Genomic DNA, 25,872 nt, shown 5'->3' with positions numbered 1-25,872 from the left:
TTGCCATTTCTGGGAGAAACATAATACGCCAAAACAAACCCCTCCGCTGCCCTAAAGTTGCTCTTCATTTCGCTGCTACGTCCTACTTATTACAAGTTTAAATATCGGGAACTAATGGCTACTACCCGTATCGTGTTCATCAAAAGGTCATGCAGCAAAACTATCATCAGATCATAATTTATAGCCGACAAGTACTCGGACTGAACGGCAAGGGGCTTGGATTTCCTCCATGGTCACAAACTGCGATGCCTTCGACATACTCTCGCGAATACGCTCTTCTTCAATCAGCTCTGCTTTCGACAATGGCTCTCTCGTGGGTATATTCCATCCAAAATTCGTCAAAGAGGTCCAGAGTGAAATCCGAATATGCATGTCACTAAAGATTGTCATTAGACCCCAACGGCGATGAACAGGTTGGTGTACGCTGACCTTTTAAAACGTTCGATCAGTTTCTCAAAACGTTTCCGACTTTGCAGTTCCTCAAGCTCCTCATCGTCTTCCCAACCAAACACCCTCAGCCCCTCTTTCCGATTCCGAATACGATCTTTGAGCTCTTCCCACATGGCTTCTTGGCATGCTAGGACTGTCTGATAGGATCGGTAAAGATGCATCGCAAGAGACCGCTCGCTCAGGACACTCAGTTGGTCAGCAGGGAACAGAGATGCAGGGAATTCATCGCTTTCCGTCGGGGTTTCGATTAAAAACGGTTTAAAGGGCGGTGTGGGTGGTGGGGTCTCGGAGACCGGAAGTGTTGAGGTTGTGCTTCTCCATGTGGAGGACGACAATGACGCTGATGCCGTCCGTGGGCGCTTGGTAGTTACAGTAACAGGACCTTGCGAGAACGTGGACAGCGTACTTGTCGTTGAGCCAGATGAGAACGAAAAAGACATTGGCCGGCCAGTTGCTGTCATGGCTGGCGAAATGGTTGAGACGCGTTTCTCGAGAGAATTGGAGGACGGTTCAATGACGTAGCTCGTCACAACCTGAGACGGAAGAGGAAGCAGGGGTTGAAGGGTAGGCATGGGGAAAGTGATGACTGGGCTGATAACAACTTGACGGAAGTAGGTCGTGAAGTAGCTTGGAAGTAAGGCTAGCAGTGTCCTCTGGTTAACGGCAGCATCAAAAGAGGAGGGAAGATTACTCACCTGTTGGGGTCGTGTTGATGAATCTGTTTTCGAAAACAGCTTTCATGAGAGATTCAAGTAGGGCGTGATCATGAGGGGGTATGTCTGCCACGGGATTCCCGTTGATATCCGTGGGGGTAGAAGGCCGTCGTGACCTTGAGCGCAGAGCCCCCGTAAACCAGCGGGGAAGTACAGGAAAGATGAGATCTTGGAATGCCAGGATTTAGCACTAGATTCGGATTGTATAAACCTTTGCACACCTTCTTCAACGATTTCAACAGCACCTCCGGGCAGCAGAACTCGATTGATTTCCTATGAGGAATTGAGCCAACACATTGAGAAAAGACTAGGAATGGACCAGACCTCGAAGAGGACGTCCCACTAGGTAATTGGTCAGAATGGAGGTGAAAGGAAATTCTGAGGAGCCAACCTTGCTCTCTGGGACACCCTTGGAGATGGAGCGTATGTGCACAAAGTCGAATTCGTCGTCCTCGAATGGAAGCTTCGTGGTTAAACTGGTCCCCCGTCATCCCGTCATCATTTCTGGCACCAACAAAGACACGGTTGCGGACATACAAGTTGCCATGTCTCCATGTTATCCGTTTCGCAATCGAAGGGTCCAACAACTTGAGAGGGACTTGAACATTGACGAGGTCGAACCCGACCTATGTGAACGGTGTTAGATTGCCAGGGCGGAAGCAAATCGACATTGAACGCACGAATTCAGCGTTGGGCCATTCCTTTGCTGCATCGACAACCCAAGTTCCCGTCTGTAGGTTTGCGTGAGACGCGTTCGGGGCATGGTACCATATGGGCGACACCTACCCCGCAGCCGAGATCCAGAACTCTAGCCGGAGACTCGTCAAAGTTTACGAATGATGAAGATCCTCGTAGGTGCTGGGTCAGTCGGTTATCAAGAGCTTCCCTGGGGATATGGTGTTGAGCCATGCACTGAAGGCTGGGCGGGAGAGGACATACATTTCGAGGACGTGCTTATCGTATGACAGTGGATAAGGGGCCTTCTCGTTATCATAAGAGTGGTGTCGATGGCCATATTTCCTCAGAAACTGGAGTTCTTTGGTTCGTGTATGGCGCTTTATATCGAAAGACGATGAGCCGGACGAGTGAGGGGGGTGAGATGGAATGGCGGATGGGAAACTTGGTTGCAGCATGTTCTGGAATTTGGCTCAGATTTCAACGTTCAACCAGCAAACGACTGAGGACTGTGGATGACGATGGAGAAGGGGATTGAGCGAAAAGTCATAAGTTTCCCGAGGGCTTTTAGACGTCAAGGACGGCCATAAACAGGCCCATCAGGTTGATAGTCAAGGCGTGGACGACAGTGCCAGCGCTTGGATCTTGGATCACTGATTCATCATACACGTCCTGTGCATTCCCTCATCGAACCCAGTAGAACATTTTCGACAATGACAAGACATGAAACAATCGATTATATTTGACTTTGCCTCTTCTTTCATCACCATCACCATCACGATATGCCTCCTCGCCGCAAACCAATCTCCACGAAACAGAAGAAAGCTGAGCAGCAGCTCAGACGCGCGATCAAGAGAGGCGATGTTCCGGCCCCAGAACCTACTAAGAAGCCCCCTCGTAAACGCAAAGGCAGAGTTGGACCCACAGGAAGTCGAATCGGAGCTCAGGAGACCCCAAATGCCAACATTGAGAGCGCCAGACGACTACAATCTGCCTTCGTAAAGGTCTCTACGGCCTTCTTGGAAGAAACGAAGGTGTTGGCTTCGAACCTATCTCTCACCCGCCCTGTCCCCGCTTCGAAAGCTATCTTCGATGACGCCAACAACGAAGGGGTCGATACACCTCCCTTAACATGTCCCAAGCGTCCCAAATGGCGGTTCGATATGACCAAAGACGAAGTCGAGCACAACGAAGAAGGTCTCTTTAAGAAATGGATCGCAGAGCATGACAGTCGAGTCGAGCAATGGCGTTTGCAACTGGAAGAGCAGCGCAAAGCAACCGGAGCAGATCATCCGTCGATGCCTCCCTCCATCACCCACTTTGAACGTAACTTGGAAGTGTGGCGGCAACTGTGAGTCCTCTCCTATCGGCCCACTGTTGTTGTTCTGACCTTGAAATGTCAGGTGGCGAGTTACTGAAATCTCCGAGCTGCTTCTTGTTCTACTCGACTCCCGTTGCCCGACCCTCCATTATCCCCCTGCATTGTCTACATACTTGGAGAAGAAGAGAGTCGTCCTTGTCCTCACCAAAGTTGACATATCTGGACTGGAACGTGTGGAAGCTTGGAAGAGCTATCTCCACCAAAAGCATCCTGGACATCCTATCGTGGAGGTCGAATCTTATGTGGAGAAAGAGGCGACTGCCGTCCACCAAGGCAAAAAACAATACGAACCCCACATCCCCACTGTCTTCCGGGAGCGCCTCATCGCAGCAATTCGACAGGTCCATGGAGAGCTGTTAACCCCTCCCGAGCGCGTGCAAAGCGATCCGGAGAAGCTAAAGAATTGGGTACCACCAGTTAAAAGCAACATCGATTGGACGGCCCTCTTTGAAGCTCGAGGGGAGCAGACCGGACTTCATGTTGGCAGCTCACAGGCCGACGCTCAGCGCCCGGGTCTTGACGAAGACAACTCTGACGATGGCTCACAGTCCACCGATGTTCATCCTCGCCAGGAACCCGATTTCCTCACTATCGGTCTGATCGGTAAGTACACCAGTGCAAGCCATCGAGCATCTCTGTTCTGATTCGTCTGCCAGGACAACCAAACGTCGGGAAGTCATCTTTGCTGAATGCCTTGTTTGGAGCACGCAAGGTTCGAGCCTCCAAGACACCCGGAAAGGTGAGGATTTTGACCCTGGCAAGTTTATACTGTCCTCATCACCTCGCACAGACGAAACATTTCCAAACCATGTTCTGGACTTCAGATGTTCGTCTAGTCGATTGTCCTGGGCTAGTTATGCCCAACTATACGCCCATGGAAATGCAAGTATTGTCGGGAATTCTCCCCATTTCCCGTGTCTCCGCCATCCCGGCTTGCATCCATTATGCGGCCCAGCTTTTACCCCTGGAGAGGGTGCTGCGCCTTGAGCATCCCTCCTTGTCAGAACCAGCTGCGGAAGACAAGAGGACCTGGAGAGAAGGTATGCGCCCTTCCGCCGACAAGCCAGAGAAGAAGCGCTGGACTGCGATGGAGATCCTGACAGCGTATGCAAACGCGAAGGGGTGGGTGACTGCCAAGGCTGGCAGGCCCGATGTACATCGTGCGGGAAACGCGAGTAGGTGTTCTAATCAAGTTTTACCTGTCGATATTGGCTCACAGAATATGACAGTACTTCGAGCACTTGCAGAGGGACGTATTCACTGGGCCTTTTGGCCCCCGGGTTCCAAGTTGCCGGAAGATGACCTCGGGATCTGGATACCCCACGATGTGGAGGAGAGCGAAGCGGAAAGCGATGATCAAGAGGACGATAACCGGGCCGCTGCTTCAGACGCAGAATCGGAGGCCGAGTCAGCAGAGGACGAAGGGGAAACTGACGAAGAAGAGGATGCAGGAGAAAGCGGAGCACCAGGGCTAAACGTCGGCATCGGCAGATTTGGTGCTCTCTCCATCGTAGACGACGACGAATCTGAAGGGTCCGAAGACTAAGCGCTGATCACTTTTTCACGGTAACCTTGTCGGAGGCAATGCACCGGTGTCGTATGACCTGCCCGAATGCTCGATGGTGGAGGTGGCTTCTTGTCTTCTCACCAGCCGAAGCTCGTAAAGGTTAATCAGGCGCCCGCCACCTCATGAATACGGGAATCCGCGCTTCCTTATTCTTGGAAGAAGAGCCCCCATTTTTATTCTTCGGGGAAATAACCAACAATTTATCGCCCTATGATCTTCTTTACATTCTCAGCATGGTTCGCAACGATAGTACTATAGGTCATATGACACACGAACTTCTACGCGATATAAAGTGAAATGTGCCGACATATCCTTCCAACAAATCCTCTAGAACCATGGTCCGCAATCTTGCAGTATACGTCCTTTTGGCTTTACTCTCTTTCTGCCATGCGCAGACTATTTACTTGGCCGGTGACTCTACTATGGCCAGAGGAAATGGAGTGACCGAAGGTTCGCTTTTCTTTCCTTTAACCACCATTGAGACCTCTAACGTCATGATCCAGGCTGGGGTCAATATCTCCAGCAATTTATGACAGTTCCCGTTTCCAATCATGCACTTGGAGGACGGTCCTCGCGATCATTCACTGAGGAGGGACGATTTAACGCAATCGTCAATCAGCTCAGGCCAGGAGATTATGTCGTGATTGCATTCGGCCACAACGACGGCTCCGCGGGTGCCGTCGACAATGGTCGCCAATGTGCAGTTGGCGATGGTTATGATACCACTGCTACCGTTCGCACCTCGACGTATGCATTCTAGTTTCTGAACTAGTAAGAGGTCACCCTACTAACCGAGATCATGGTTCCTTTGTCAGTGGACAATCCATTGTCATCCATAGCTTCCCGTACTACATGCAAAACGCAGTCAACGCCATCAAAGCAAAGGGCGGCATCCCTATCGTCGCATCTCAAACACCGAGGAACGGATGGACGAACGGTTCCATTTCTCCCGGAAACCGATTCGTTGGATACGCTAAACTTGTTGCCGAGAGAACTGGTGTAACCTACATCGACCATTACGCCTACGTCGCTCAGGCATACAAACGGCTCGGTCAGTCCTATGTAAACACCTTCTACCCCAACGATCCCGTGCACACATCACCTGCTGGTGCCAATGTCGTTGCTCAGGCGTTCGTTCGAGGCTTGTTGTGTTCTAACAACTCGTTGAGGTCGAGGGTGAACGGAGCTGGTCAGAACGTTCCAGGTATGGTGCTCCCGGTTTCTGTGACAGTAAATTTACTGAACAATGGATTCCAACAGACCGATGCCTCTAACTGGCTCTTTGTATGTAGTACACAGGAAGATGAATAGAACTTTGTCGCAGTTGGCGAGTGTCAAGACTGGCTTGGCGGTAATTGAATGGGGCAGGGGAGTCTCACGCCCCTATTTAGATACTCGTGGCCGACATCAGCGGGTCGCGCGCTGTTGCAGTCATACTACCACAGTGACGAACCCACCTTGCCTTCAGGAAACCTAGAAGAGAATGTTGAGCTCGTGGTTTGGGAAAGCTGCCGGAGACGATGATGCTCAGATTGAACAACCACGCCTTTCTACCGATCTATACAACCGGGGAGGAACCTCCATTTCCACTGCACACGACGCCCTGGCGCCTCGGTCTTCTCTTGACATCTCTAAATCGAGCAAGAAACCTCAACTGCCTTACTCAACGCCTCATGACACCGTCATCTCACAACTCCAACCGGCACCCAAACCACAACCATCCGTACTGAGCAAGTTGGATGCAAGGTCTGGTCTACTCAATGATGACTGGGGTACGGGCGGCCATCCCCACTCGTTGGGAAGCCCAGACTCTGCCTCACACTCCAGGATAGATGTCGGCATAAGCTCTCCACCAAGCATTCACACCGGAATTACTGCGAACCTGCGATATGCAGGGAGCAAGAGCAACGTCCAGGTCCAACCTCAGACTGTCGATCTTCTCCTGGACCCATACGACGGTACCTCTCAGGGCGTTCTCGTCCCACAAGTAATCGACGTCGTCTCACCGGGCGAAGCCGTTCATAATCCGAAGATCATAACAGACACCTCAGGCAACTCGGGAGAGGAGATGTGGTCTCATCTTTCGCGGGTGCTGGAGCTGCAAGGCCAGATCGCCAAGATGCACATCGAAATGGAGGGAATAGGTTTGGGAGACGGAAAACGAAAGCCTGGTGGATTCAAGGCTCCATCATCAATGGATGAAAGGAGAACATTTCATGGGCATAGGAAGAGAACCGTGAGCAGTGTGTCGACAGTGGCAAGCGGAGACTACAAAGGCGGTGATGAGGAGGGTGTTGGGGTAGGTGACGAGGAAGCTGATCAGAACAAGGCCCGGGAAGAGGAGTTTGCCAAGCTCGCGGACCAGTTTGAAGGGAAGAAGGATTCCATTCGCGAAATCATGAACAAGGTATGGGTCCACACTTCTGGGGGTGAAACGTGCATATGCTGATTGCGGCGTAGCTGGATGATCTTTCAAGGGCGCTGACCGAGTTCCATGCCCTTCAAGCGCCTAAAATTGAAATGTCTGGATCGAGACGAAGCTCCATGGGGGCCACCCAAACCAGCCCGCAATCTACCCTCGGTTTTGAACCTCAGGCCGCGGAAGAAAGATCGCCTCTAACTCATGCATCTCTGCCACCCTTCCCAACGCTATGGACACCACCGAAAACACCGTTTTCTACAACGTCTCCCAGCTTGCTTCCTCAATCTTTTTCTAGGCTAGAACGTAGGACACCGCATCAGCAATCTGGTCCTTTGTCGAATCCCGCAGTTCCTACTGTTCTCGTGAATTCTCCCGAGCTCGGTCCCCAAGCGCAAAACCGCGTTGTTGACAGCCCTTCAACAATAGGAAGTTTACAGCTTCATCCAGAATAGGCGCCGCCATAACTCTGTATCCGTTGCAACTCCGACAGGTGGTGTCCCTCGTGCCATGCAGGGCTTGAAACACTACCTCGTCCCCTTGCCCCTGCTACCTACGTGGGGCTCGGCTGTAGCTCTGGTGGCCTCGACGCGTTTTCGGGAGGAGGTTCGCAGTCGTTCCAGAGTCCAGTCATTGACCAAATCTAATTACCTTTGCGTTATCACTTTCTGTAGATGTAGAATGACTGTTACAACGTTGCATGTTTTTCATTAAACGTCTTCCAATGTACAATAGTGGGAAACGAGTGTATCATATCAAAACACGTTGTAGTTGGATCTCAGATTGTCATTCAGTCGCGTCTCCGCGTCTCCGGGATCAACCACACTCAGGCGCGGATATAAAGCCCCTGTGCTTGTTGACAATCCCCTTCACCATCCCTGAGTCATGGCCTCAAAGAGTTTCCTCAACCTCCCACCAATTACAGCGGAACTCAAGACCATAACACCGTATCTTCAGCGCGCGGAGGAAATCAAGGCCCAAGAGCCGATTGTTGCATACTGGTGTTGGTACTTTTTCAGAGCTCTTCAAATTCCCTGAACAATATTCACTGATAGTGTCCCTCTGCAGGTGCCTACTATGCTGCACAACTTGGGATAGGTCTCAAGGCTCGCGATCCCCCGTCAAGGGACCTTCTGCTTTCGCTTCTGGGGGTCCTTGAACGAATGAAGACGGAGATCGGACCCAATGACGCGGTGGATGTCGACGCTGCTGGTGCAGCCTACGTCGAGAATTTTGCCTTGAAGATTTTCACTTTAGCCGACAATGAGGATCGGGAAGGTCGTGCCACTCGGTTCGTTCTTTAGTCTTTAATCTCCCGTTCATTTCCTCACCATCTGTTCAGGGCTACAGCAAAGAAGTTCCTAGCAGCAGCCAACTTCCTCGAGGTCCTCAAGACCTTTCCCAAATCAGATGTCTCTGACTCGGTATTGTACTTCCTTATCTACCAGGTATGAAGGGCTCATTAACGCTCGTCATGATAGATCGCAGAGAAGGTCCGTTATGCAAAATGGAAGGCTGCAGATATTGCGAAAGCATTCCGGGAGGGTCGGAAGCCAACACCTGGTCCCCCAGGCGCCACGGAGGAGGACTTCCCTGAAGAGTTGGCTTTGCCTTCGCCACCTAAAGCGACGACTGAGCGCACTGTCACTCCCACCCGATCTCCGCCACGTTCTCCTCCGCAAGATATCCCATCACTTCCCTCTGCTCCTCGGTACTCACCCAGCGAGGACCCTGGCAACTGGAGTACGATTGCAACCCCTGGTACCGACCTCGGCGCCTCGATAAGTACTGACAATGGCTTGACCATGGGTGACCCGTCGGCCGGTGTTCACAAACGTTCCAACAGTGGTGGGAGCTCAAGGTCGGGAAGGCGTAGCCCCAAACGTAGTGCTACCGTCAGCGAAGAGCTCGAGGGCAAAACCTCGCGTACACCCAGCCCGCCGGGTATCACATCCAAACACAGATCACCTCCCCGGTCGTCTGGCTCCAAACCTCCATCGCCAACACCCCGAAGTCGGAATAACAGCCCCGGAAACGAGAAGAAGGTCCACTTCACGCCTTCAGTCATCGGTGGCTCTACTACCTCAGGATCCCCCACGGCCTCTCCCGGCTTTCCAACTGTACCATTGGACCACGCCGCACCTGGACCACCCGGTCAATCTTGGATTCCTCCCCCTCCTCCCCCAGTAGCCCCTATGGGTTACTCAGGCTATTCGAACCAGCCGTCACGACAAGCCCCCACGCCTCCTCCAGCGCCAGTGGAACTGACACCGGCTATTATCAGTAAGGCTCAGAAGCACTGTCGATTCGCGGCCAGTGCGCTTGACTATGAAGACGCGGAAACGGCGAAGAAGGAATTAAGAGCAGCTTTGGCATTACTAGGTGGCTGATCGCCGTTCCCTTTCAAAACCCTAGTTCCTTTCATATGTTCTTGCTTTCTGCTAACTATGCCTCTGTAAGTACTTATGAGTATGCGATCGCATTTCATGGTCTTTCACAACCTGGCGATTAAATGTAGTCAGGGTCTCCATCACGGACATTACGGACACCCTAGGGTCTTAGTTCGGCAAGAGTGTTTTTTGAAGGATATGATATGCCTGTTGTTGCGCCTCGTGGAAGTCGGCGGGAAGCGATGCGTCGACAGCCTCACTGATCACATCAAGACAAGGTGCAGGTGCCCGCCGTCGCACGTAGACAGAGAAACGGCCGGATCGTCCTAGTGCATCACGGACGAGCAAAACGTTCTTTCACTGCGGAGCTCAGACGCATCTTCAAGTTGCCAACGAAGTGCCACCAGGCCCAGGTCCTGCGAGCTGCTGTCTAGGCGCTCACCGGGCGCTCACCTTGACACGGCGCCTTTCCCTTTTGAACGGAGCCGGTCAGAACTCTCACGCCAAGGCGAAGAGAATCGCTGTTTGCCGCAGTAATCACTCTTGTCTTCTTCAGGCCTGCTCTGCGTAATGTCATCGAAAACCGTCAAAACGTACACGCAGCAAAGCAATCGAGAACGTCCCAGGAATGCATCAGAGAAAAAAGTAGTCTTCAAGCCGGTTCTCGACAACCCTTTCCGCGTTCGCTGGTAACTCCAATTCACCTTGTACCGGAACGGGTCTGACTGCGACAGAATAGGCCATCTGTCCCATTAAACCTCCAGAATGCCGTGCTTGCCTACCTTCTCACTCTCCTGGATGGCGTTGCAAGCTGCCACAGGGAACACTGTCGACTGAGTCGCAAAAGGAAACGGGCGGAGAAAGCAGCGCAATCCAACAAGAAGAGAACGTTAGACGCTGGCAAGGCGGAACCATCGCAAAAGGATCAAGAGATGGAAGATGCAGTTATCTTGCCAGATGTCACCCTTCCACCAAAGCCTACGATTATGGCACACATGGTGCTCGGTATAAATGCGGTCACCAAACGGTTGGAACACCAGGCCCGTCAAGTCCGTCGAATTGTCCTTGCGCGACCTCCGGAAGACCAGTCGTTAGAGACGAAACCGCCTATCGCCTATGTATTTGCTTGTCGCGCAGAAGTGAACCCGTCTATTCTCATCGACCATCTCCCGCCGCTCGTAGCAGCATGTAACTCTGCTACAGGCAAGCAGTTCGTCAAACTGGTACCTCTGCCTAAGGACTCAGAACAAAGGCTAGCTGAAAGTTTGGGGATCCGGAGCGCGTCGATCATTGCCATAGATGTTAGTTCCCTCGCTCACTTTCTTTTGGCTTGTGCTGATGAAATACGAAGGCTCAGTATCCTGGTTTGCCTGAACTTGCAGCCCGCCTGGAGTCGGTCCCTCTTTTAACAGCTTCTTGGTTGACACCGTCGGCTGTCCCGACCCAACTTATACCAACGCACATCAAGCATGTCAAAACTTCTGCGCCCAAGGATATGAAGGCCGCGAGAGAGAAGAGGCTGCAGGGAAGAATGGCGGCCAAACAGAGGCAGAAAGAAAGGACACAGTCCAAAAAGTAGATTGTCGTAACTAGACCAGGAATGCAAAACAAAATAATTTCCACCTCTCGTTAAAATCGAAATTTGAGATTGGCCAGTGGGTATGGGAGTATACATGTATTTCACTTGTCCATCACCAAGCGGCAGGATTGGACAACAGCCGAATTGATGCAGAGCACTTCTTGTTTTTGTGTTCAAACAAACAGCCATGTTCATCGCCATCGTTGGAACGCGTTTTGCTGGAAAATCGACCGTCGAGGAATACCTGATCAACCACAAACACTTCACACCAGTCCGTCTGATAGAACCTAACGATGGGGAATCGGTGCTCGAGGGTAACATTTCGGTAAGTGGGAAAAAGTGTAGAATCCACAGGCAACAGGGGAATGGCTTATGCTTCGGGGAACAAGATACACGCCATCTCTAGGCGATTTGATTCGCTGGGCCTTCAAACTAATGGCCATCGCGCAGCGCCCAACCGGCACGACTCTTTTCTGTCCATGAGCCCTTTACCGTCCCCGGCGCCAACCGCATCTCCCAACGCGTTAATGAACCATTCAATGTCCAAACCCCTGTGCTTCTCATCCCCAAACGACCTTCTGGACTATGTTACGGTCAACTGGAGAGAAAACTTTGTTACCAGCGATCTGAATACCAAGGAATTAGTGGACATCTTCATCCGAAGACCATTCTTCATGTTGATTTCTGTCGACGCGCCTCTGCTGGATCGTTTTCGAAGATCACAATAGTGCGTCCCTGGTGATATCTAAAAACCCGTGAAAACTCACTCTGGGTAACCCAGTTTCCAGAACTTTGGTCTAGAAGCTTTCATCCGCGAGGACGATCGCCTGGTTTTCGGCGGTTCCAATTCCTTCCACAAAGAGTCATCCTTACATGATTTGAGAGACTCTATTAACATTCACATCACGAATTCATACTCTTCTATACAAGGACTGTTCACCCACTTGGATGATCTTGACCTGACAAACCCTCAGCATCTGCGACCAAGCTGGGATGATTATTTTATGGTAATCCATAGCCCCTATCGCAGGATTTTACTTGTTGACGCGATCTTTTTTTAGACCCTCGCTTCTCTTGCATCTCGCCGATCTAATTGCATGAAACGTCGCGTCGGCGCAGTCCTGGTCCGCGAAAACCGTGTCATCGCAACAGGGTGAGGTGCCCAGCGCCTTCGCCATCAACACTACGTTTACCAGCGCTTCTAGGTACAACGGAACACCTCGAGGGCTGAACAACTGCAATGAAGGTGGCTGTAGCCATTGCAATGCCGCGGGGCCATCGAAATCATCTGCCGTAGAATGTGTCTGCCTTCACGCTGAGGAAAATGCACTCCTCGAGGCCGGACGAGAGAGAATCGGGCAAAATGCAGTGTTGTACTGTAATACGTACGTTCTTCACCATTCCCCATTACCGTACAATTCAGAATCTGAAGAAATATACAGCTGCCCGTGTTTGAAGTGTACTGTCAAGATTATACAGACTGGCGTGAAAACCGTCGTCTATAATCTAGCCTACAAGATGTACGCCCCCGCCGATACTTCAACCGGTGTCATCGATTCACTCAAACCCACAGGGACAACGCGTCCGCAGAACTCTTCCGAGAGTCTGGTGTCGAACTTCGACGATATGACCCCAACAATACGTTCCGGCTCCCACCTGTCAACGATGAAACGAATATCGCCATCGCTATCTAGACCCCAACTGGGCCAAGATGCATTTGGCGTTGCTTTCAATGTGCCACTGATCGTCGCGCATGAACGTCATGACAGGAGGAATATCCCGAACGGATGCTTCAAGGACTAGCCACACAGCATCTTCGTTCTTCTTTCCAGCCGCAAGATAGAAGTTGGTTGCACACAGCTGTAATTCTTCGTGGACGTGGCGGCCAAGAAACCGCCTGAAAAGGACCAGTGCATCCCAAAACGAGGAATCTCGAACGTGCACACCATGCATAACCGCGGTCATAGTGTTGATGATGGACTTGTAGAGTCGATGGGAATGAGTATATGCAGATTCGGTGCCGACAGCGGAGTTCGTCCGCCTAGCGAGAGCGTTGACAGAGTCGGCAGCTTTGAGCTGCTTGAGGAGTGTTTGGAATCGCGGCCAAATCTCGTCCCAAATCCTTCGATACATGAAGCTTCCGACATGCACAGCGAGAGCCTCAACCAGGCTTGCTGTGGCGCTGACCACAAAGGTTTCATGGTCAGCCAACCTGTTGACAATAAATGGCCACGCGTTGTGGATGGAAGGAAGTAGAGAGGATTCTGGGAGAACAGGGACAGAAAGCTTGAGGAGGGTTAGGATGCGAGCGCGGATGACGGGGGATTCATGGGTGAGGAAATAGAGTGATCGCGAGATAATCTGTTTCGTGAGCTGCTGGCTTGATGTTTCAGGTTGCGCCTCGGATTCCGGCTGCTTGCTATCCACTGGTTCGTCGTCAGAATCTTCTTCACCCTCGGCCTTTTGCTTGCCCCAAGCCTTGCGAGGAGCCGGACCGTAGTCGGTATTGTCTGCATCCAGGTTGACCATGCTTCGGACTGGTAGCCAGGCGAGCAATTCATCAAGACAGGTCAGCTGCTGGTGTTGGTTTGACGGTGTATCTTCTTCGCGTGCAGGCTGCGCAGCTGGATTCGCCTTTACATCTGCTTCGATAACGTTCAGGACTTCTGCCAAAACTTCGATGAGCCCATCGACAATAATACCGTAGCCGTGATAGGCGTCAAGACGATCAAAACATTCCTCCACCACGTCGCCTGCCTTGTCTACTACATCCCTGCCGACGAGGCGAATGAGGACAACTAACACTTTGGTTGCGTCAATATCCAACCACCGTCTTGTGAGTCGTCTCGAGACCGAGTCGAGGGCATAGTCAAAATTGGAAAGGAGTAGGTTAGCGGGAGAGGCGTAAGATGTGGCGATGGTGACATAGTTTAATGCTGCAAATCCAGAGGACGACAGGAACGAGGCCGGGGAAACGATAGAATGCAGGATAGGGTAGAGGATGAAGATAAAAACCGAGTCGAAACGGCTTTGAAGCACTCCGGCCGCAATAGCAATTAGTTGTAGGCAAAGACTTCGGTGGAGCATGGGTTGGTTTACTATCCTCGTGTCTGGAGTGGGCTTATTGCGGAATATTTTGAGCGTTTCGTCGAGTGGAACAAGACCCTTTTGGTGCTGAACGTCGAGTTCCAAGTGTTCATTAGGCGGTCTGGGCTGGGGGCTCGCTTCTTGATCCAGTTCCTCGAAATCGGACTTGTCCCACAGTTCTGCGATACTTCGTGCGAGCGCTCGGACTTGCTTCTCCAGTCGTTTGCTCCTTTGAAGGACAAGCTTGTCAAGGGAGTTCTCCGAGGACAAGTCAAGTCCGGATATCCCTTCCAGAATTCGACAACCACACCACATCGCTGCCACCGACCGAGAAGTGGTGCCCGAGCGACCGACGTCGATAAACCACTCGACCGAAAACAGGCATGCGTCGCCTCCTACCTGACCCAGTGCGCGTAACATGGTCTCCAACGAACGCCTCGTCTCGTGTGAAGCGACATTCCTGAAAAACAGCTCGGGGAATGGCACCCAAGAAGTTTCAGGGTTGTTCTCCAACATGAGCTGGGCGGACGAGTTGTGGGTTACGGTGACCGATGGGTTCACGAGTTCGAGGACGGCCAGCAAACTCCAACCCCACTTCTCAACTCCTCCTGTCGGTCCCAGAAGCTTTCCAACGACCTTGGAAATGGATGAGACGATGTTATTCTCCGAGTCTGAAGCGCCGAGTTTGCAGACGGATGTGATCATCTCAGCGACATGTTGGATACGGGCATCCGATTGGCTCGAAAGGAGGCGGGGAAGGGCGGACATGTTGTCGGTAGTCATTTGCGCGAGCTGCTGCATCAAGGCGGGACCGGCATTGGCCATAGCCAGGAGGCCCTTCAGCGAGTCAACCGCCTTGGTGGTTATTTTGGGATACTCGGAGTTGGCTGCTGAGAGAAGGAATGATAACAGTAGGGGCTGCGTTTGGGGTAGGGTTAGAGTCGTAGATGACAGAACTTCCGTTGAAAAGTCGATGAGGCCATAGATGGCGGATGGTGTAGGATGCTTGACGAGAGGGCTGAGTGAGTTGATGGCGATGTGTAATTGTGAGGCTGTTGCCCGAAGCCAGGCCTGCGTTCGAGCAACCAGGGGTGTAGATTTAGTATCGTCGACAGGCCTTGCGTTGTCCTTTCCGAAGTTGACAAGGTCTTCGAGGTCTTGGAATCGCGGTAGCGCCCCTTCTCTCATACATACATCGTCGCTAATGGCCTTGACGATCGCCACCTGAAGCACCTTGAGGGCAGCGGCAACAATTTCACCATTTATCCAACCCTTATTCCCGGACGCACCCAAACACGCCTTTGTCATTCCACTAGCAACTCCGGGAAGTACAGTGGGGATCATCCTTTCAGGCGCGTAGTTTTCGATGACGGAGTAAAGCAGGTCGATGGACGAGCGCTGCAATGATAGTCGAGGGGAGAGTGTGACGCCTAGGATGTAATCGAGTGTCTGACCGAGGATTGGGATGAACTGGGGTGACGACGCAAAATCTTGAAGCTCATTAAAGCGGTCCTGTGCAACGTCGACCGGCTTTCCGAGGGCCATCGCGTCCTGTGGACTCCTTTGGCGAATGAGTGAATTGAGGCACTGGACCGCCGCTTCTTTGGTCTCATCATCCCTTGCCTTTGCCTTCCCCTTGGCCTCCATTCCCCCAATGACCGATCCACATAGGATAAACAATTGTTTCCATATCTCTGGGGCACACGTCCACCACCACACGTCGCAAAGGATGCTGAGACAGAGGAGCAGCTTTTCGAGGACTTGATCTGGGATTTCTTCCGATGCGTTCCTCTCGAATATGCCCTTCAAGGGGAAGAAAATGTAGGCAATGAACGATTCATTGAGATTGGCCTTGTCTGTTTCGCGAAGCAACTGAAGGAGCGTTGAGAGCAGCGATGAGACGGTTGGGATTGACTTGGGTGTCAACTTGGCTGATCCAAGGATAGGAACGCAGACAGCCTTGAACTGAAGGATTCTGGGTCAATGAGATGAAGGCAATGCACGCTTTTCAACGCGTACCCGTTGAAAGTCGCGGTTAATGGCGGATGATGTAGCCATCGTGATCGTGGTCGGTGGATGAGCTCGTTTGTTTGTCATTCGACCAAATCGAGCTTCCTCATGACTTTTACAAATTTCATGATCTCTCTCTAAATTCGCCATAATGCCCCTACCTTTTACATGTGGAGGCTTGTTTCTACTCAACATTCAGCGACGATAGTCTCCGCCAGATGACTTTTGCCAGTCCCCGAATCTTACTCGTCGATTCGTACGACTCATTCACGCACAAGTCAGTTCTTAATCCATGGTTTCTCAACAAGTAGCTCATTTAATCTAGTCTTGCAGCTTTGTGCCGTCGCTCGATTCCCAATTGCTCGGTCCACATCATAAAAAACGATGAGCTGTTTTTGGAAGCAGTGAAGCCCAACCTGCAATATTTTTCAGCAATCATCGTTGGGCCAGGCCCAGGATCTCCCAGCAAACCCGAGGATATTGGGATTGTTCGTGATCTCTGGAAGTTGGACAGCGAGCACGTCCTCCCCATCTTTGGCGTCTGTCTCGGGCTCCAGAGCTTGGTTTTGGAGTTTGGAGGGGAGTTGAAAAGGCTCCACACCGTCAAGCATGGCCAGATTTCCAAAGTCGAGCATGTTCCGTCCGAAATCTTCCAGGATGTCGGGGAAATCCATGCCGTTCGATACCACTCGCTGCATGTTGCCCTTCCTTCGGATGGGTCCGTCGAAGAACTGGCATGGGTTGATGAAGAAGAGAATGGACATGTTGTCATGGCTGTCAAACACACCCGACTCCCCTTTTGGGCCGTCCAATACCACCCCGAATCGGTTCGTACCGAAGGAGGCGGATGGAAGGTTCTCAGTAATTTCTGGACTCTGTGCCAGGAGTGGTCGAAGAACAATGGGCGGGCACCTACCCCCTGGAACCCCTCTATTCAAAACGAAGTCGGGGCATTGTGGCCCTACAACCATTCCTTTAGCGTAAAGCGCCCTAGCACGACACCATCCCTCGCCTCAGTCCTCAGCCGCGCCGTCAATTTGCCCATCACCTCACTTCCCGCCGTTTGTGAGCACCTAGGTGTACTGGATGAACGATCCAAGTTCGTCGTCCTCGACTCCGCCTCCAACCCAGGACGATTTTCGATCATCGGCTGTTTGCTCCCCAATTCACTGCACATCACGCATTATGTTGGTGATCCATTCGTGACTCTCACCAGAGGGTCTCAGACCGCTTCCGAGCTATTAGGCTCCCAAGATATTTGGCAATGGCTGGCGTCTTACATCAGGACAAAGTCAGGCCCTAAAGGCGACCCTGCCATTCCCTTCTGGGGTGGCTTCATTGGATACTTCAGCTATGAATCCGGCCTTCCCACTCTCCACGTTCCTCTGATACACCGCAAGGACAGGCGCCACCCAGATGTCAACTTGGTCTACGTGGAGAGGAGCATAGTGTTCGACAACGAAACAGGCAAAGCCCACATCCAGTCTCTGCTCCCCAGTGATGAAGATTGGATGGACCAAATGTCTAAGGACCTTTCCATCCTCGCTCAACCTCAACCGAGACGACGATCCAGCATCTCGTTGCCTCCAGTTTCCAAGGTCATTCTCCCAGAACAAGATCAATACATCTCCAAGATCAAGCAGGCAAAGGAATACCTCTATTCTGGAGATTCTTACGAGCTCTGCCTCACCGCTCAGACCAAGATTTTGATACCGCATCAGCAAAGCAAGGGTTCAACCACCTCGACTTCTTGGGAGCGATACCTGCGACTACGGGAGAAGAATCCGGCGCCCCATTCCGCCTATATTCGCCTTCACCCGACCACCCTCATGTCATCCTCGCCTGAACGCTTCCTCTCTTACTCCCGTCCACCTCATTCTGTGTGCCAGCTACGACCTATCAAGGGCACAGTCCGCAAGGGCCCAGGGATCACTCGGGAAGTGGCTACTCAGTTGCTAGCCGGAAGTCCCAAAGAGGTTGCCGAAAACCTCATGATCGTCGACTTGATTCGCCATGATCTACATGGAGTGGTGGGGGACAACGTTGTTGTTTCAAAGTTTTGTGGCGTTGAAGAGTACGAGACCGTCTGGCAACTTGTTTCTGTCATTGAGGGCAAGGAAGACCCGTCTGTGTCTGTCGAGGAGGAGCTGGGTTGGAACGTTCTCAAGGCCAGTCTACCGCCAGGTACGTGTGACTGGCACTAGTATCGGTGGCAGGGTTGCTCATCTTGTCTCTAGGCAGTATGACAGGCGCACCCAAGAAACGGAGTGTCGAAATCCTCCAGCACCTCGAAGGTGCCGAGCGTGAAGTGTACTCTGGTGTCTTTGGGTACTGGGACATCGGAGGCGGGGGCGATTGGTCTGTGACCATCCGCAGCTGCTTCAAGTACGACGATAGATCTTCGTCCAAAGACAAAACCGAAGAGTGGGCGATCGGGGCCGGCGGTGCCATCACTGCCCTGTCTGATCCAGATGCAGAATGGGACGAGATGGAGGTTAAGCTTCAGAGCGTCCTGAAGTCATTTGGTTGTCACATCACCAATTTTGTGAACGGAGGAGAAGCGGAGGCTCCTTTATGACGGACGTTTGGGGCATTCAACAATGCCCGTTATTGATTTTTTGGGACTGGTATCTTCAACGACCCGGGTTCATACACATTATTGATGTGACCTCGTTAAAGTTTTAGGTAAAGTTGATACACTGGCTTGTAGATTTAACGTTAGCAATTAAGCATCAGCCATGAGGGCAATGTCTTTCAACTCTCTGCGTCCGTTGTCAGTATGAAAACTTTTGGTAACTCAGTCGGCGATGAACGCACGCTTGCACTTGTTGGCCAACTTTCATTGGCGCGTAGACAGTGGGCAATTCTTGTTCGTCCCGCAAAGCAGCAGCCTTCTCCAGAAGGTCAGGGATTGGGAAAAGGTCTTCGTCGGAGGAAAGATGCCAGAAGAAAGTAGAGGAAATTCGGATGAGAGGACGATCAGGGTGTTCCGCCTTTCGTTTCTCGATTGCCTGGCGAACAGTGAGCACTCCCCATAGGTCAAAGATTCATGAAAGAGAACCCACAGCTAAAGTCTGATCGTTCACGACCACTTCATGGTATCCGGCGCGGATTAAACCACCAGTAATGTGTTCGAGCTGTTTCCCGGCCTGGACTAACAGGTTGTTGCCTGGCGGAATCCTCACTGGGATTCTCTTTCCGGTGTTACGTGCCCAGATGTTCAGGCCAGGGTAGCGCGAACGGCCGTGGATGGTGAGGAAGTTGAGGTCGGTATGGAACCCTGCCAAGATAGCGTCCTTCTTGCCATGCTTCCTCAAATCCGATGCGGTGGGGGCGAGGAGGTGGGGCCCATATCGGCCCTTGTCCCTGAAAGTGAGAGCAGGGAGACCCAGGCCTAGTGCGACCATCTCGGTAAGATCTGCAACGCTGCGTACAAAGTTAATCCCTCTCCCGCTCCAACGTCAGAAACCGACAGAACTTACGCATTCTTCATGGCGTTACCCCACTTCTCCATGGTAGGTGTCCATCGGTGCTTGAGGGACTCCGCCTCGGGGACCACGTTCGGGGCATTCAAACCCGGGAACTGTGTCTCGTATGGAGGCTTCTCGCTCATTTTCCAGAAGAAGCGACATTTGGGATCAGGAGAGTGGCCGGTGATATCGAGAGGACGCTCGGAAGGATCCAAACGCTGGATAACATGCAAGCATGGTTCGTGCACTGCACATTTAGGCTTTTCGGTGTTCTCGAGGGTTACGCCAACCTGATAGCTGAGTTCTGGTCTCTCGTCTTTCCTGAGGGCTTCATCGGGTTGGTTGAAATAGTCCTCGACGAGATCGAGGAAGGTGTTGTTGTCTTCCTCAGAAACCCGAGAATCGTGGAGGACGAGGGCACCATAGGTAATCAGCGCATCTGCAGCCTATGTTCAAGCAGATCAAAATTAAGTCTGTACAATAGGCTGATGACAGCTTGCCTTCTTGCATTCGTCGAGAACGGCCTGAGAATCGCGAGGCTGTGTGCGATAGACATCGAGGTCGATGACTGGGAGGTCAGTGGTAACCATAGTGTAGACAGTCATAGTGGTAGTGGGAAGAAAGGGTCTAATCGGAAGACACCTTTATGTCTTTCTGGCAGCTGCTTGGCTTGCCATATGGCTGCGATTGACTTTCTTGAGTTTGAGCATGTGGCTTCGCGCGGACCAATTTTGTCAATGCACTAATTAGCGCCTGGTGGCACAGCCACACCGGCTGCGAGTGAGTCGGATTGACAGACCGTCTAGGGCTTCTTTATAGCTTTCTGGCGAACCACCACCTCGACCCTGACTCACGACTTACACGCCTTCACCCACTACCACTCAGGACACAATGATTAAGGTCTGTTCAATGTCTGGTATAATTCTCCTTAATGCTCACAAATTTGGACTTCACAGATCTGGAGTATGAAGAAGAATGAGGACGCAGCGGCGAAGAAGAAGCCCAAGACGAGTGCCGCTCAGATTCGAGTACAGAAAGGTGCGCAGTGTATGCTGTCTTGGTCATTCCACGACACTGAACGGGTTTTCAAATGCATAGATTTGACTGAACTCGACCTACCGTCGACGATGAAGACACATTTCCCCGATCCCGCTGATCTGCTCAACTTCACCTTAACGATTACCCCCGATGAAGGTCGGCACTCTCCCCCTCTACATTATAAGTGCCCAGGCTCAATTATCTATCACAGGAATGTACAAGGGTGGCGCTTTCAACTTCTCCTTCGCAATCAACACCAACTACCCCCACGACCCACCAAAGGTCAAGTGCACGCAAACGGTGAGCTGTGGCGCCCTCCTGACGCGTCGTCGCACGCTCATTTATTGTTTTTTCTAGATCTACCACCCGAACGTTGACCTCGAAGGCAATGTTTGCCTGAACATCTTGCGAGAGGACTGGAAGCCTGTGCTGAACCTCAACTCCGTAATGGTCGGCCTGCAGTACCTCTTCCTGGAACCGAACCCAGATGACCCACTGAATAAAGGTTGGTAATTTCTGACATAAAAATGTGTCCGTTTGCTGACGTCCCTCTCCACAGATGCTGCACTGGAAATGACGCGAAACCGAGAGCAGTTTATCAACAATGTGAAGGCATCGATGAGAGGGCAGTACATCAAGGGCACCCAGTACGACAATGTCCTCGCCCGATGATCCCTCTTCATGGTCCCTCACCCTCCATCGCTATCTGGCTATGTTTGCTTTCTATTGACATTATCATTTTACACGCCTGACGCTCACTATTCTCAATTGCTCATTGTGGATATATTCACAATAGATCATACAGCCTGGAGCATAATCGTGTTTCATGGACGCATTGCTGTCTCCTATATACACTCCTAATACACCTGCCTGCGCGCCTGGCTATCAACTTCCTCGGTACGTTGTGAATGAGAACGGGCTGATTAGCAATGGAATGTGATAGTGCTCTTCTGGTTTCTGGATTGTGAAAGGAATCTGGAACACATGGGAATGCTAGTGACAGCATGAGGCGGGGAAAGCGTACCTCTACCCAAGGATAGAAGGATGTCCTTCCCGTTTTCTCAAAGTACTCCTTCGTCCTGAAGACGATCTTGTAGGTTTGGCCGCCCTGCAGGGCTGTATTTCGTTCCTGCTCCTCCTGTGATCCCTTTACGGGCAATAGGTCGACGCAGCGACCATCGGAGTTGGTAGAGCTAGGCCATTCAGCCCTCTCTCTGTGTAACGGATATCGCAAGAGCGCTGCACATACCCTTGTGCTAGTGGGTGTGCCACCATCGTACCGTCGGCGGCTATTTCGATACGCTGCAAGCGAATCTCCACTCCCTCGGCTGGCCTACCAAGCGATGCGTCGAGAACTGAAACTCATCAGACCGAGGAGTATTCAACCTATATAGCTCTTACTGTGGCAGGTTATTGGGGACTTGTTCATGGTCGAGATGGAGAGGAAGATCACGCTGTGCCACCACTGTATCCAATACGGCACATAGTGCCAAGCAACTGATTATCCGGACATGGAATTTCTGAGCGCCAAGCGAAGAGTTTCTTCGACCTCAACACTCATCAAAATGGCTACGGCGTCGACAAGCCTTCCTCTAGGGAAGGTATTGGCCTCAACTGGTGTGTAAGACTCCAGTCTTCTGCATTCCTTCACGCGTTTTTATCCCTTTCACCAGATAAAAAGACGAGAGACAAGGCAATCAAGAACCTTTCAGCCTTTCTCTCTCAGTCTGGAGAAAATGCCATCTCCAAGCCCGACATGGACAAACTGTGGAAGGGAATATTCTACTGTGTGTCAGGTCGTCTTTTCGAATCCATTTCTTTCTGATGTCCTGTTTTTTAGGTTTCTGGATGTCAGATAAACCTCTAGTCCAACAAGGGCTTGCCTCAGAACTCGCGGAGCTCCTGCTCACCATTCCTTCAAATAATGAATCCATTGCCTTCCTCCGTGGCTTTTGGGAGACTATTGTCAGGGAATGGAATGGAATCGACAGACTGAGGTATGTCCCCGTGGGTCCTCTCTTACAGCATCTAACTTTGGAGAGCAGGATAGACAAATACTACATGCTCGTTCGAAGATTCGTTAATGCCTCTTTCCGGTTACTGCAGAGGGCGAAATGGGATAAGAGTATAATCGAGCAGTATACTGAAATATTGAACAAGGCTGGCGGTCCTTTGTGGTGCGTCTGAAAGGTCCCTTCGCATGAGTTCAACGCACTAACCACGAAACGAACGACATTTCTAGCCCGGTTGATATCAAGGTCCCAACAAGTCTTTCGTACCACCTTGCGGATATATATCTCGAGGAGCTTGAAAAGGTTCAACGGAAAGCGACGGAAGCGGACAAATTACACCCCATACCTCTCCTTCTCATCCTCGAACCCTTCTTCACACTATCGGCGCAGACAACTTCAAAATTGACTTTCAAACGAGTCGAATCGTCCCTTTGGCGCCCGTTATTTGTCTCTCTATCGTCCCAGTCGGACGAGCAAGATGAAGAGGACGACGGACGCCCGAGGAAACGAGCGCGTCTCGACGACGATGACTTGAGCGCCGTGATAGCAAACTCGTGTTTACGAGATCCGTCCTCTGAAAAACCTCTATCTCGAGAAGACCTACGAAAGCAGCTGCGGAGAGCACTGTTCGATGTTGCCAGTCGGCCCGAGACCCGCGATTCTAGTCGAAGACAATTATACGTCTTGTACAAGGACGAGGAGGGAGAAAGTGACGACGATGACTAATTCTTGGTGGATCGCATGTATATCCGGTTGTATAGCGAAGTATTCTTTCTTTCTGAATACATTGCGTTGACGGAGAGTTGCTGCAGTGATCCCAACTTGGAATACAGTCTCTGAAAGTGTCACGTGTAATGACGTGAGGGAGCTGAAGTCACTGGCTATGGCTAAGACTACGATCTTGCTTCCCTTCAACTACTACCACCATCATCGCTATGAGTCTTCCACACCTTCCCCTAGACATCATCGTCAACATACTACGATCCCTTCCGATAGAGCGAAGTTGTCACAGTCCATCGGTCGCTACTCTGGTCAGTTGTTTGGCCACGAACCAGCTCTTTCGTGAAGCAGCGTCACTCTCATCGCTGTGGGAGCCGCATTACCGAGTTCGCTATCGCCATTCAGACGAAGAGAAGGATCGGGAGAGAAAGTTGCGCTTCAGTGACGATTGGAAAGAGCTCTACGCCACACGCGGACGTCTGGACAAGAAGGCCCTTGCCCTTTTGCGAGGTGTTATCGAACGCCCACACTCGAGAATGGATGCCGTTCGGGAGGTCCTATGCCTGGGAATGGATGTCTGGGACATGTTTTCCTTCATTTTGAAGGAAATACGCACGGCCTGCGTATTGGACAAGTCCAATTCCCAGCACCTCGGTCCCTACCCTCTCTCCAAAAGATATTGGGCAGATATCCTTCTCACAGGCATCACAAAACAGGACGCCCTTTCCGCCTGGTTAAGCATGGCACATTCACCAAAGCCCGAAGAAGCGATGGGATTCGAGCGCACCCTATCGTATTTCTCTTCCTTCTTTGGTATTCCGAAAGAGGATGTAGGTCATACTGTGAGACCATGTCGATAACACTACTAACAAGGAGAGCGACGCTATTTAGATCAGCGATAGGCTGGCAGAACTCGGCGATGGCTGTAGGCAGGACCTTCTCCGCAAAGGAAGGGTGCTGGATGCCGGAGACCCAAATTACAATCTCGAGGAAATTTGCGTGGACATCTGTACTTTCATGAGATGTCAAGGATTTGTTCCTGCGATGGGTGAATTTCTCTTTGTAAAAACAGGACCTGCTCGGCTTACACTAGGACTTACCTTGCAGAGGGCTCTTTTCACCAACTCCTTAACAAGTTTCCGCATGCATACTTGACCACCCATAGGGCTACTATCGCTATGTCATTAATCCATGTCTTTGTCTCACTATGCAGACAGATTGGGATCCAAGCCTACCCCATCAACTTCCCCGGTACCATCATCGCATACGTTCCAACCGGCAGCGACTCTCCGCCCCTCATCGTAAACCTTTGGACGGGCAATGCAGAAAATGCAGTCATGAATAATCGCCCCGAATGGCAAAGCGATGCTGCATTTCCATTTCCTGTATTCCCAGGTCCAAACGACGCAATACTGCGACCGTGTACCAATCCAGTCCCAATGCTCAAGCGGTCATCCTATAACATTCTAAACTCTATCCAAGTCGACCCGACGATCGATTCCCATGATCGGCAGGCTGCAATAATGGCGGTTCTCTACGTGGGACTCGTGCTCACCGACGATACTTTTGTGTATCGAAATCTGTCAAATTTGCCCCTCGTCGATTGCCTTATTCTCTATCGAAACCTGTTGCCCAAGCTGAATGACGAACATCAGGCTGCTTTCAATGAACACTGTGTCAAGGCAATACAGCAAGAGGAAAGCAAGATCGCAGCGTTGGATGCACCCAAGAGACGGGCCTCGTCAAGCAGGCCAAAGTACTTCGTCGGTATGGCCATGAACCACCTCAAATACAATTACAGAGGCGTGATATTTGGGTGGACAGTGAGTGGTCGTCTCCATCGCGTTGGCAAGTAGACTTACTTTGAAACTAGCCTAAGTGTGAAGCACCAGAGGAATGGATCGAGAACATGGACGTAGATTCGCTTGCGGGAGGAAGAAGTCAACCGTTTTACCACGTATTCTCCGTCAACGAGCTCAATCCCCGAAGCCTTCTCAACAGTGAGTGGGGCCCTTTATTCCTGTATTGATGATACCTGATTCCCAATGATATAGCGTACTACGTTGCAGAGGAGAACATCAAGCCACGTTCACTTGACGCGGAGCTGGGAGAGATCTTACTGAACCATATTCCTGATCTCCCTAGATATTTTGGCAAGGTGGAGTTTCCCCGTGGTAAAGAGGGATTTGGACGCTTTGTTCCCTCCCCGGAAATGAGTTTGGAGTATCCCGATGAAATAGCATATGGACAGGAGTGGGCAAGGAAATGGAAAGAGGAGAATCGCCTCTCGGGTCAACTGGGAAGCTCAGATGCTGTTTGACTTTAGCTATCTTACTATAGTAGATGTCATGGCCCTGACCA

General features: G+C 51.4%; 15 protein-coding genes across 15 annotated transcripts; 10 read left to right on the top strand and 5 right to left on the bottom strand.

The window, feature by feature from the left end:
- Positions 1-42: 42 nt before the first annotated feature.
- On the bottom strand, positions 43-744 carry CC1G_13708 (hypothetical protein). Its single transcript, XM_002912130.1, has 2 exons — positions 430-744; positions 43-376 (listed from the first exon to the last, which is right to left on the bottom strand). The coding sequence occupies exons 1-2, from the start codon at positions 609-611 to the stop codon at positions 172-174; spliced, it is 387 nt and encodes a 128-aa protein (XP_002912176.1). The 5' UTR covers positions 612-744; the 3' UTR covers positions 43-171.
- A 443-nt stretch (positions 745-1,187) lies between these two features.
- CC1G_01857 (hypothetical protein) lies at positions 1,188-2,363 on the bottom strand (the record flags this gene model as incomplete). The annotated part of the gene is made up of 5 exons (XM_002912129.1): positions 2,103-2,363; positions 1,950-2,049; positions 1,844-1,894; positions 1,385-1,789; positions 1,188-1,331 (listed from the first exon to the last, which is right to left on the bottom strand). Exons 1-5 carry the CDS (start codon positions 2,294-2,296, stop codon positions 1,188-1,190), a joined length of 894 nt encoding a protein of 297 aa, XP_002912175.1. The 5' UTR covers positions 2,297-2,363.
- Positions 2,364-2,620: 257 nt separating this feature from the next.
- On the top strand, positions 2,621-4,765 carry CC1G_01856 (GTPase; the record flags this gene model as incomplete). Its single annotated transcript, XM_001829124.2, has 4 exons — positions 2,621-3,189; positions 3,242-3,822; positions 3,876-3,958; positions 4,010-4,765. 4 exons carry the CDS (start codon positions 2,621-2,623, stop codon positions 4,763-4,765), a joined length of 1,989 nt encoding a protein of 662 aa, XP_001829176.2.
- A 443-nt stretch (positions 4,766-5,208) lies between these two features.
- Positions 5,209-6,060, top strand: CC1G_01855 (rhamnogalacturonan acetylesterase; the record flags this gene model as incomplete). Its single annotated transcript, XM_001829123.2, has 4 exons — positions 5,209-5,236; positions 5,290-5,533; positions 5,602-5,990; positions 6,047-6,060. The coding sequence occupies 4 exons, from the start codon at positions 5,209-5,211 to the stop codon at positions 6,058-6,060; spliced, it is 675 nt and encodes a 224-aa protein (XP_001829175.2).
- A 209-nt stretch (positions 6,061-6,269) lies between these two features.
- Positions 6,270-7,235, top strand: CC1G_01854 (hypothetical protein; the record flags this gene model as incomplete). The annotated part of the gene is made up of 1 exon (XM_001829122.2): positions 6,270-7,235. One exon carries the CDS (start codon positions 6,270-6,272, stop codon positions 7,233-7,235), a length of 966 nt encoding a protein of 321 aa, XP_001829174.2.
- An 855-nt stretch (positions 7,236-8,090) lies between these two features.
- Positions 8,091-9,817, top strand: CC1G_01853 (hypothetical protein; the record flags this gene model as incomplete). The annotated part of the gene is made up of 4 exons (XM_001829121.2): positions 8,091-8,208; positions 8,274-8,496; positions 8,548-8,653; positions 8,687-9,817. 4 exons carry the CDS (start codon positions 8,091-8,093, stop codon positions 9,593-9,595), a joined length of 1,356 nt encoding a protein of 451 aa, XP_001829173.2. The 3' UTR covers positions 9,596-9,817.
- Positions 9,818-10,165: 348 nt separating this feature from the next.
- Positions 10,166-11,174, top strand: CC1G_01852 (hypothetical protein; the record flags this gene model as incomplete). The annotated part of the gene is made up of 3 exons (XM_001829120.2): positions 10,166-10,284; positions 10,335-10,896; positions 10,947-11,174. The coding sequence occupies 3 exons, from the start codon at positions 10,166-10,168 to the stop codon at positions 11,172-11,174; spliced, it is 909 nt and encodes a 302-aa protein (XP_001829172.2).
- Positions 11,175-11,361: 187 nt separating this feature from the next.
- On the top strand, positions 11,362-12,331 carry CC1G_01851 (dCMP deaminase; the record flags this gene model as incomplete). The annotated part of the gene is made up of 4 exons (XM_001829119.2): positions 11,362-11,499; positions 11,564-11,901; positions 11,956-12,181; positions 12,236-12,331. The coding sequence occupies 4 exons, from the start codon at positions 11,362-11,364 to the stop codon at positions 12,329-12,331; spliced, it is 798 nt and encodes a 265-aa protein (XP_001829171.2).
- Positions 12,332-12,860: 529 nt separating this feature from the next.
- On the bottom strand, positions 12,861-16,319 carry CC1G_01850 (hypothetical protein; the record flags this gene model as incomplete). Its single annotated transcript, XM_001829118.1, has 2 exons — positions 12,861-16,226; positions 16,281-16,319. 2 exons carry the CDS (start codon positions 16,317-16,319, stop codon positions 12,861-12,863), a joined length of 3,405 nt encoding a protein of 1,134 aa, XP_001829170.1.
- Positions 16,320-16,489: 170 nt separating this feature from the next.
- Positions 16,490-18,849, top strand: CC1G_01849 (para-aminobenzoic acid synthetase; the record flags this gene model as incomplete). Its single annotated transcript, XM_001829117.1, has 3 exons — positions 16,490-16,548; positions 16,597-18,455; positions 18,509-18,849. The coding sequence occupies 3 exons, from the start codon at positions 16,490-16,492 to the stop codon at positions 18,847-18,849; spliced, it is 2,259 nt and encodes a 752-aa protein (XP_001829169.1).
- A 72-nt stretch (positions 18,850-18,921) lies between these two features.
- On the bottom strand, positions 18,922-20,346 carry CC1G_01848 (hypothetical protein; the record flags this gene model as incomplete). Its single annotated transcript, XM_001829116.2, has 5 exons — positions 18,922-19,033; positions 19,089-19,282; positions 19,337-19,697; positions 19,754-20,187; positions 20,221-20,346. 5 exons carry the CDS (start codon positions 20,344-20,346, stop codon positions 18,997-18,999), a joined length of 1,152 nt encoding a protein of 383 aa, XP_001829168.2. The 3' UTR covers positions 18,922-18,996.
- Positions 20,347-20,566: 220 nt separating this feature from the next.
- CC1G_01847 (E2 ubiquitin-conjugating enzyme) lies at positions 20,567-21,686 on the top strand. The gene is made up of 6 exons (XM_001829115.2): positions 20,567-20,641; positions 20,698-20,779; positions 20,840-20,935; positions 20,991-21,079; positions 21,137-21,284; positions 21,339-21,686. The coding sequence occupies exons 1-6, from the start codon at positions 20,633-20,635 to the stop codon at positions 21,449-21,451; spliced, it is 537 nt and encodes a 178-aa protein (XP_001829167.1). The 5' UTR covers positions 20,567-20,632; the 3' UTR covers positions 21,452-21,686.
- CC1G_13707 (transthyretin) lies at positions 21,665-22,208 on the bottom strand (the record flags this gene model as incomplete). The annotated part of the gene is made up of 4 exons (XM_002912128.1): positions 21,665-21,772; positions 21,804-21,972; positions 22,029-22,134; positions 22,181-22,208. 4 exons carry the CDS (start codon positions 22,206-22,208, stop codon positions 21,665-21,667), a joined length of 411 nt encoding a protein of 136 aa, XP_002912174.1.
- A 136-nt stretch (positions 22,209-22,344) lies between these two features.
- On the top strand, positions 22,345-23,517 carry CC1G_01846 (rRNA processing protein RRP1; the record flags this gene model as incomplete). The annotated part of the gene is made up of 5 exons (XM_001829114.1): positions 22,345-22,396; positions 22,453-22,566; positions 22,620-22,776; positions 22,825-22,956; positions 23,022-23,517. The coding sequence occupies 5 exons, from the start codon at positions 22,345-22,347 to the stop codon at positions 23,515-23,517; spliced, it is 951 nt and encodes a 316-aa protein (XP_001829166.1).
- Positions 23,518-23,726: 209 nt separating this feature from the next.
- On the top strand, positions 23,727-25,831 carry CC1G_01845 (hypothetical protein; the record flags this gene model as incomplete). The annotated part of the gene is made up of 5 exons (XM_001829113.2): positions 23,727-24,341; positions 24,403-24,559; positions 24,619-25,334; positions 25,385-25,511; positions 25,566-25,831. 5 exons carry the CDS (start codon positions 23,727-23,729, stop codon positions 25,829-25,831), a joined length of 1,881 nt encoding a protein of 626 aa, XP_001829165.2.
- Between the last annotated feature and the right edge of the window lie 41 nt (positions 25,832-25,872).

The sequence above is a fragment of the Coprinopsis cinerea genome (assembly GCF_000182895.1).
Source record: "Coprinopsis cinerea okayama7#130 chromosome 1 map unlocalized cont3.1, whole genome shotgun sequence".
NCBI classification, from domain to species: Eukaryota; Fungi; Basidiomycota; class Agaricomycetes; order Agaricales; family Psathyrellaceae; genus Coprinopsis; species Coprinopsis cinerea.
The sequence above is the reverse complement of the archived record's forward strand: the minus strand, read 5'-3'. Positions and strand labels throughout refer to the sequence as shown.